At 41.8% G+C, this 9810-nt stretch overlaps 1 protein-coding gene across 2 annotated transcripts; it reads right to left on the bottom strand.

The window, feature by feature from the left end:
- Positions 1–2291: 2291 nt before the first annotated feature.
- IRX2 (iroquois homeobox 2) lies at positions 2292–8982 on the bottom strand. Of its 2 annotated transcripts, XM_036744180.1 has the most exons (6): positions 8489–8824; positions 7954–8314; positions 5971–6376; positions 4693–5403; positions 3648–3714; positions 2299–2894 (listed from the first exon to the last, which is right to left on the bottom strand). In XM_036744180.1, the coding sequence occupies exons 2-5, from the start codon at positions 8191–8193 to the stop codon at positions 3671–3673; spliced, it is 1401 nt and encodes a 466-aa protein (XP_036600075.1). In that variant the 5' UTR covers positions 8194–8314; positions 8489–8824; the 3' UTR covers positions 2299–2894; positions 3648–3670. The 2 variants fall into 2 exon arrangements, with proteins under 2 accessions (XP_036599708.1, XP_036600075.1); XM_036743813.1 differs by having other exon boundaries at positions 2292–2894; positions 3652–3714; positions 7954–8982.
- Positions 8983–9810: the final 828 nt, after the last annotated feature.

Below are 9810 nucleotides of genomic sequence, written 5' to 3'. Positions count from 1 at the left end.
ATCTTTTATAATTCTTTGGGTATATAAACATCAAAGTAGTATGTTGGCCTTTCCTAATCTCTACCCCTGCTTTTGGTTTTCAGGAATTGAAATGTGCAAGAGAACCTGAAAATGTATGTATACACAGGCAGGAGAACAAAGTAGGGGAAAGTCTTTTTTTTCCAAACAGAGTGGGGGTAATAAGGAGAGGCTTTAATTTCTAAGTTAAAACTAAGAAGGATTAAAAAAATACATTTGGCATTATATGGCTAAGGTGAGATATTGCCTAAAGGCATTCTAACTAACAGAGAGACAGTCTTTTATAATCAATTTGATATTGGCAAATTTCTAAGGTAGAAACTAAATTTGGGAAAATATTTTTATTACTATTTATATATATAAAATTGTTACAATGCCAACTTTTAAAATTCTGTAACCATTTATTAAATTTGTATCACAAGAATAAAATTCAAGTAGTCCAATTATTTAGTGGGAAAGTGCTGGGGGGGGAGGGAGAAAAAAATGAATTCTTCTCACAAAGCTACTGAAGTTCAGAGCTAAAAACCAAAATATCGGTAGTACTCTGAGAGTCAATGACTCATTCCCCCTCCTCATACCAAAAGATTGTAGATTAAAAAACAAGAAACTGATTCCTTTTGTGGTTAAAATCACAACAATTTTTACAGAAAGACAGTACCCACCAGGGGTTTGTGAAAGAAGCCTTGCTTTCCATGTGAAGATCTTTCTTTTCCAATGCACAGACCACACTAAATGATTTCCATTTCTCTGTCACTAAGAATGAAGAAAGGAGTCTGATTTTCCTTTTCCTTTTAAAAGAGCAACTTCATTGTCTTGTCCCCAAATAATAACATTTTGAAATCTAATAAATACATAACAGGGAATAAGAAAAAAGAGAAAGAAATAAGGAAAGAAAAATCCAGCCTTTTTTCTCTGCACAAGCAAAATATATTTTCCGACTCCTGAGTAGAATGGCTCTTTATCCAGTTAACATTCCCCAGGCTGATGCCTGAAGTATCTGAGATCACTTTCAAATGCCCTTTCTAACAAGACCTGAGCAAGAGGCCACTAATTTTCACTGAACAAAAAGCCACTGGAGAGAGATCCGTTTGTCAATATCAACTGGTCCAGCAATTTCCCATCTTCAGACACGTCGGCCTATCTGAGCTGGCAGATGTTTAGACAAGATTTTATAAATTGTTCAATATCAGCCCATAATGAACCCCAACTGACCATTCCAAAGCAGCTAAAAGCATCCAGGATCTCCCCCGCTGGGATCCAATAATGCTCTCACGCTGGAATATTATTAATCATGGAATAAAATAGATGAGCCTCTTGAAAAATAAGTGTATGATTGATTAAAGGGCAATCTAAGAAGCCATTATTCTTGTTTTATAACCGTAAGTTATATTCACTCAATTTATCTTTGGGGAAGAAATAAATGATTGTTCATTTCTTTTCTGAAATTATATTATATTGAGATTCATATAATTTTGCTGAAAATTAAAGTGATATATTTGGTTCCTTTATGATTCTAATCTAGGAAAATATGTTACTTGACTACAAATTTTAGATATGGTTTATATGATTTGGAAAGTAAGTGGAAAAAGGCAGGGGGAAGATCAAGTTGTTTTAACTTTTGAGGGTTAAAGGGGAAGGGGGAGGGTGTGGGAGTGGAGAGAGTCATTGAATGCACAATTTTACAGTTCTACAAGATTCTTACACTCTGTCTATGTGGACAGATTTAAAAGGAGAGTTAAGCAATTATCTAGGGAATTTGATTAATGGGGATAACTACTTTGGATAATTCAGGCTTAAAAAAAAATTTTCCCCTCAGTTGCTTTTATTTCCTTGTGTGTGAACCTAGATTACCAAAATTATTGTCTTTTCTCCCAGTTTTGCTTACCTAGGAAATAAAATGTAAGCTTGAACCAGAAATAAATCCATTATGCTTCTATGGTTAATTATAGGAAGAGTATTTAAAAAAAAATCATCACCATCATAATACCAAGAAGAAAGAACACTCTTTCTTTGCTGGGGGAATGAAATTTGTATAACTAAAAATCACTCCATCTTCTTTCACTGACAATAAATGTGTACACATATTAAATATATACAACATGTATCTATGTGGTTCATCTACCAAAAAGCATTTTTGGAGGGGGCAAGATTAAACCCCAAACTTTATCTAGAATAGTAAAAGATATAAAATGCAGTGACTTCTATAGTCAATTTCATCACTGCTTTCTCAACCCAATTACCTTATTAGGAAAAATGAACCCAAAACACCATATTGTTGCAGACTAGTCTGTTTTTATTTACAATTAAAGATATAAATTAGTAAAGAATTCTTGTTAAACAACCAACAAAGATTGTATAACCATCAACATTTCAAATAAAAACCAGGCAGAATTTATTTACAAAAAGATCGGATTCCATTGCAATACAACTTGCATAAATTACTAGAAGCTTTATATCATTACAAAAATAAATATCAAATTTGTTTCCACTTTTTAAGTACTCAAGTTCTTCAATCACATTTTATTATCTCTACTGTGTACATCTTTTACAAATAAATTTTACAGTAAATCCTATCACACCTAGAGAATATATACCGTGGCAATGAAGTGATCAATTCAAGATATCCTGAGAAAAACAGATTGTTTTCAAAAGTCACACATACATTGGGGAAACTAGACTAGACCAACAAACTCACATATGTCCAACAAAATTCTCTTTTTAAGAATTAGAGTCTGTAGATTTAATAGTGCTCTGTGGGTTCTTCTTTTATACAGTGGCACAAGATTTGATTCCAGATTTAGAGATTTGTTCTATATATTAGCTCGGGGAGAGATGATGGCTTGCTGACTTTTTTTCAAAGCAATTGTGACACCTACCTGTGGACCAAGGAAAAAACCAAATCATCCAAAATCCTTCAGTTACACACTTGTACCATTAAATTAGGAAAAAAAATAGATATTCTAAAAAGCTCCATCCTCTTTGTTTTCTTCATAAAAGACTCCAGACTTAAAAAAACTGTTGTCTAGCATTCAAGCAAACAGATTTTTTTTTAAAGATGCTGCTATGAATAAGGTAATATACAGTATAATATCTACTCCATCTGGACACATTCCTGGATAGGCTCCCTGAACCCTTATTCCTGGGTTTTTCTTCAGTTTTACTATATAACCATCATCTATAAAAGTTACTTGATATGGGAAGTTTCAGCAATGCTTTTCTAACCAAACCAGCCATGCTTATTTTTAGGATTCTATGAATATTATGTGGATTTTAAATAATTAATGAACTCCTTGTCATTTTAAGGAAATAAAACAAAACCACAGTTGGATTTAATAGTTTTTATAAAAATATTTAAAAATTGTTTGCATGTGCATATTACACATCTGCATTTTTTTCTTGCAGTTGAAGGATGTGATCCTTCGAATAAAATTGGAAAAATAAAGGAAATCTATACCGTAGCTCTTCCCCTCCCCAAAGTGGGAGGAAGAATACCAGAAAAGAGCCTAATACTTTGCAATCAAACTCCATGTAATGAAGCAAGAAATAAACATTAAGCAAGTTTACAGCTGCGCAATATGTCTTGGATTGGATCCCAAATGATCAGTGTAATAGAAAATGTTCCCACTTACTCACATTCTGTCTGATTGCACTTCTATAGGTAGGGTTGTACTCCTACTGTGCAGACTTCAGTGGAATCTGTCAAAATAGAACCGTCAGTTAGTCACAGGACACAGCCAGCTAACTAGATTATACAGTATATACCAAATCTCACAGTTGCTCCAAATACAGTCTTAAGCAGTCTGGAAGACTGCTTTATCTTATCATTAAAATCACATGGCAAGTTTGGGTAAATTTCACCATCTTCTAAATTTTATTTTTCTCTTAAGGGCCGCTAAAAAAAAAAGTCCAAGAGACTTATTCTAAGCTTTCTGAATGGATGGGAGGTGGAAAAAGAGGAGAGAAGGAAAGGGGATTTAGTTACCAAAGGAGAGAAGGGAAGAGTTTTGGTTTATTTTTTTAGTTTTAAAGGTTCCTTTCCTCCAGGTTTCTGACAGTAAGTAGTATTGTTTATTTCCTTCTGGACAAAACTAGAGCAGAAAATGATCTTTAACTACTCAGTGGAAAGTCAGAATGATCTTGTTTTTACCAATCAAAACACACAAAAGCCTAAATGTAGAACAGTGACTGCCCAGGGGCTCTAAGTTTAATTTGCATTTCGTTCTAACTTGTCACCCTGGAACTTACAAAAACAGCTGAGGAGATTTCAGAAAATAGGCTGGGAGTCTTTTCATTTTCTTATTTAAACTAGATCTGGCTAGAGATTTGAAAATATACACCTTTTTAAATAATCTTTAACATCAAATGAATGGTGAATCTTACCAGCTTTCTTTCTCACCCTTAGGAGAGGTTCCTTTATATGACCTCATTTCATCGAACCACAGATCTGAACCTGCTTTGGTCCTTCCTCCCTCCCACCCCAATACACACACACACACACACACACACACACACACACACACTCTCTCTCTCTCTCTCTCTCTCTCTCTCTCTCTCTCTCTCTCTCTCTCTCTCTCTGTTAGCATTCTTTAAATAAGGAAGAGCTTGTGTATGTATTTCTTCCCCAGGAGTTATTTTGCCTTTAGCAGGAAAAGAAAGAAGCAATCATTCACCTACCTTTCTTAGGCTCATAACTAGAGGGCCTGTAATGTGGCTCCAGCTGGTTAGTGCTCGTTTTCAAAGAGTCACTGCTCTGCTTGGGAACAGAGCTAGTATTTAACACAGTCTGACTCAATCCCTCGTTTGAAGCCACTGCTGCTGAGTTATACCTCAGGATCCCCTGGCTCTGAAGCGCGTTAAAGTTTCCATAGTTTGTGTAGTTGCTGTAAAAGGGCGAAGTGTAATAAATATGTCTTCCGAGGAGGGAAGAAGGGGAGTAAGCCGAACTAGTGTGGGACGTGGAGGAAGGGGCAGCCGAAGTCAAAGCAGGTGGGGGACAGTTTTGTCCCATGCTCTGATGCTTAAGGTCCGAAGTGGCGATTTCGGCGAGAGACCACAGCTTGGGTTTGATGGCCTGAGTTTGGGAGCTCGGGGAAATCCGATTGTCCAAAGTCGTTTTGTTGGAGTTCCGGGAAGCGTCTTCATGGGGGTGGCTCAGGAGGGGAGCTTCCACGCCAGTGAGGGGCGAGGAGGTCACGGGCTTCGTAGGGGGGAGGTCTCGATCTCCTTCCTCGTCCTCCTCGTCGTCGTCCTCGATGTCATCGTACTTGTCCTTCGACTCGGAGCCCGACTCGCAGAGGGTGTCTCCCGCCCTGCAGGGCAACTTCTCCCCGTCTGACTCGGCGGAACAAGAGTGGTCTGTAAGCGAATCGACGTGCAAGCTGATCCCTGAGAAGAGCCAGGGCCAGACAAAACAAGGGCAGTCAGTTATTTACACCATGATGGCTAAAAGGAGAGAGCTCACACGCACCGGGCTGCTCCCCCCACAGCTGCACAACATTACTTGTAAACAGGCCGGTTTGCTTTGAACAACAGTGATACACATAACCCTCCCCCCAACACACAGCCCACCCCCCTCCTTCTCCCAAGGGCTGCCACGTGCTGAAGGGTGGTTGGCCTTATAAACCAAATAAAATACCCTTAAGTGCCCGTCTCAGCAGTATAAAACCCATGCGCGTCATTATTATCCGTTAACGGTGAAGACTCTTACTTGTCTATGTGGTTTAAAATTGCAAAGACAGGAAGAGTGAGGGCAGGGTAAGGAAGATGATGTGTAGGTGGCCCCCCCCCAAAAAAAAACACTCAATTATTTTCACCCTTTGAATTGGAATAACTGTAGAAACAAGTTCACAACTTGGGGTATCCCAGCATACACTCCCTCCAAACAAGCTCTGGCAAAGTCGGATTTTCCCCGAACCTCTGAGAGGGAAAGGGTTCCACTCTGACTTTACTGACCTTCGTCCTCAGCCGACGTTTCGTTGCTCTCCTGCACCTTGTCTGAACTCTCTTCTTTACTTCTTGCCCCGTCTCCTTCGTCTTCGTCCTCGTCTTCGCTTTTGTTCCGGGGAGCCCAGGTCATCTTATTCTCCTTCTTGAGTCTCCGGCGGGCGTTGGCGAACCAGGTGGAAACTTGGGTGAGGGTCATCTTGGTGATGATGGCCAGCATAATCTTCTCCCCTTTGGTGGGGTAGGGGTTCTTGCGATGCTCTTGCAGCCAGGCCTTCAGGGTGGCGGTGGCATCTCGGGTGGCATTTTTTCTGTAAGCCGGGTCATTCAGCTGATAAGGATAAGCGGGGCTGCCATAAGGATGGTAGCTGATGGCCCCCGTCATGCCTGTCGTATGAGCGTCATAAGGTGAACCCTGAAAGAAAAAAACGTAGGGAGTGAGCAATTTGTTATCGTTATTAGTAAACAGTTTTTTTTTTAAGGCAAAAGTGACCTTAATTTTCTCTTAGATTTCTAATCTCAAATCCATGTTTCAGTACAGAAAACTGACGCCCACACTCAGCCCAAATTTTGCATTTTTAGTCATCAAAAATTGTCAATCTCCAAACATTTCACTTTCTTGAAATTAAATATATTCCCTAAATCACTTTCGAATCACAGAGACTTGGGAGGGCAGTAGGCCTACAGGTAGTTTCTTGATATCTAAATTTCACTCAAAGGTTCAAATGATGCTTCCTCCCCACAGTACTCTTGCAACGCCACCCCCCCCTTTTTTTAGCCATAGAAAACACAACAAAGCCACCACTTAGCAATTCACTGCACTAATGCATTGCAAATCCAATTTGCAAATCAGAAGATATGCACCGTTTCAAATTGTTCAAATGTGATGTAATTAGCATTTTAATTCGCCCTTTAACGTTTAAATTGCGCTTATTTAAACCTTCCAAATTCTAGAAAGTTGCAGATATTGTAGTGGAACTAGATAACTTGTCAGCACATCTAGGAATTCCACTGAGGGTGTGGCGAATAACAATCGCAATTTTACTTAATGGCCTTAATAGCCAGAAATACTTTTCAACTTCCAGGGACTTAGCCACCACAGTTGCAGAACCGGAAAGTCCAAGGAGGGATGATTTCATATCAAGATAGATGGTAAGACAATTTATCTCATGTATTTTTAAAAGAATAGGGCTGTACAATTAGGCAGGGAGATAAAGACAAAAACAAATTCTGAAAACATCGCTTATATTAGAGATTTTCTTTTTTCTTTTTTTTTTTTTAAAAGGATTGCCATGTCAACAGTGAAATCTGAAGCTACCGACTTCCCAACGGTCTTGTGTAGGAGCAGAGCTCACAGATAGCAAACAGATGCTCCTTTTCATCCTTTAAAATCCAGTTAAACCATTAGCACAAAAGCATTGAAAGTAAATAAAAACCGCACGGGGAGAACGACCCGAAGGGCCGCTCAGCAGCGGACTAAAACACACACACACATACATACACACACACACACACACACACACACACACACACACACTCCAACACCCAGAGCGCATTTAATTGCTCAATCCATATTCTTTTATACAATAAAATGAAAGAATTTAGTGCGGGGAAAGTAGAGTGGATTAGATGGGAAGGTGTGAGCGTTGGCAGATGACTTCCGACCTAACTGGGAGGCGAAGTAAAAGCATAATCTACCCATCTCTTCTGTTATTCTTTCTGCTCGCCCTTAAAGTTGACGCTTGAACATAAGCATTCTCTCTCTCTCTCTCTCTCTCTCTCTCTCTCTCTCTCTCTCTCTCTCTCTCTCTCTCTCTCTCTCTCTCTCGTTACCTTACGATTGTGGTCTTTCTAGCATCTATAGATCATCTAATAGTGGACACAGATGAGGATGGGGATGAAAATGAGGATAAGGGCAGCAAGTAATGAGCCAGGAGGAGGGAGAGAAAGAGAAAATGGGGGGAAAGGCCGAGGCATCTCCTCGGTAGTTACCATGTAGGAAGGGAATCCCGTGGCGGGGTCTGTAGAGTATTGAAGTGGGCTGGTGAAGCCGGTCGCAGCCTGCGCGGTGAAAGCCGCAGATCCAGGGTAAGGACTGAACGCCGAGCCTGAAGAAGACCTGGCCAGCTCCTCGCTCCTAGGCGCCGCCAGCGCCGAAGCCCCGTAAGCTGGGCAAGAATAAAGAGCCAGAGAACCGGGGGGCTGGTAGAGGTAACCCTGAGGATAAGACATGGCTTAGGCGTGCACTGGAGCAGGGAGGGGGCGAGGGGGTAACCGTCCCTGGCTCTGCTTCTGCCGCGGCGGCTGCTGCTGCTGCTTGCTCCCTCTCTTGCCTTTCCCCTGTTGGCTCGCTCTGTATATAGTTATGTAGAGAATTAAGAATTGTTATATGTTCCCCCCCATCCACCCACCCAAGAGAAAATAAGAAGAATGATCAGCAGGGAATGAGGGGGAGGGGTGGGGGTGGGGGAAAGAGGAAGATGAAGGGCAGAAAGTAGGAATAAATCAATCTGATCAGAAAACTAACCGGGACGAGAAGTGCATCTGGAGAAGTGAGAGTGAGGGGAGGGAGGGGGTGGGGGGAGGAAGGGAAGGGGGAAGGGGGGGAGAAGCGGATTAGAAGAAAAAGACAGAAAGAAAGACGGACAGAGAGAGTGGAAGAAAGGGGGAGAAGGAGAAAGAGCCCCCAGAATCAGCAAAGTGGCTGCGGCTGCGGCTGCGGCTGCTGCTGCTGCTGCATATGGAGCTCTTTCTCAGCCACAGCCAGCTCCCCCAGCGCCTGCAAGTCTGTATTTTGGGGGAAGTATAGAGAGTCTGAACTGAAGAGTTGAGGGAAGGAGCGCTCGAGTTTCTGAGGGACATTGGAAAACGGAGCTGTCCGTCACGGCGGCTTATCTGCATATTCAGACGGGCCCGCCCCCCTCCTCCTCCTCTCGCCTTCGCCTCTCACAGACAGGGGAGGGAGGGAAGCGCAGGCTTTTGTAATGCAAGCCACCCTCTCTGTCTGCCAGGGAACACACTGCTGAAGCCAAGGGATGATACTGCTGATCAGCCACTCCGGACTCCTGCGCTCAGTTGCGCGCGCACGCAGACACACGCGCGCACACACATTCTCACTCTCTCTCTCTCTCTCTCTCTCTCTCTCTCTCTCTCTCTCTCTCTCTCTCTCTCTCTCTTCCCTCTCTCCCCCCCCCTCCCTCCCTCCCTCTCTCTCTCCCTCTCTCCCTCACTCCCTCCCTTTCTTGGCGCGCGCGCCTTTATATTGTCACAGTTTAGGATAAAGGGGGGGAAGGGGGAGAAACTCGGCCTGTCCCTGCGTGTTGCCGAAACAGTAAGGGTACTTGTCTTCCCTTTTCCCCCTTTCCTCACAGCAGCGGTAGCCCAACTTTCTAAGTCCACTTTGAGGTACAACTACTGTCCAAACCCCATCCAAATATGGAAGGATTTTCTTAATTAGTCATATGGAATTCTAGTTTTAAGATTCTTTATTCAGGGCACAGTTTATTTGTAGAGCTTTGAAAGAAGGCCCAGGTGACTGCGGAATAGTTCAGTTTCAAGGAAGATCAATTAAAATATTTAGCACATAATTATTTTCTTACCTGGGGAAAATCAAAGAGGGTAGAATGACAAAAAATCTCTGTGCTCTTGACGGACTATGGGACGGACATACCTAGGTTCTAATGTAGAGTAACCTGTTGGGGAGAACTCACGTGCGGGAGTACGCTGCTGGGAGGAGTTGGTTAATTGCGTTTGGACCAGTACTTTTTTTTTTTTTGGCTTTGCTTAACACGTGGGGTTGACTTCCAGTGTTTTATATTTAACTTCTCCAGATTGCAGCAGATGCACCCT

This window comes from Trichosurus vulpecula, chromosome 1 (genome assembly GCF_011100635.1).
Source record: "Trichosurus vulpecula isolate mTriVul1 chromosome 1, mTriVul1.pri, whole genome shotgun sequence".
NCBI classification, from domain to species: domain Eukaryota; kingdom Metazoa; phylum Chordata; class Mammalia; order Diprotodontia; family Phalangeridae; genus Trichosurus; species Trichosurus vulpecula.
The sequence above is the reverse complement of the archived record's forward strand: the minus strand, read 5'-3'. Positions and strand labels throughout refer to the sequence as shown.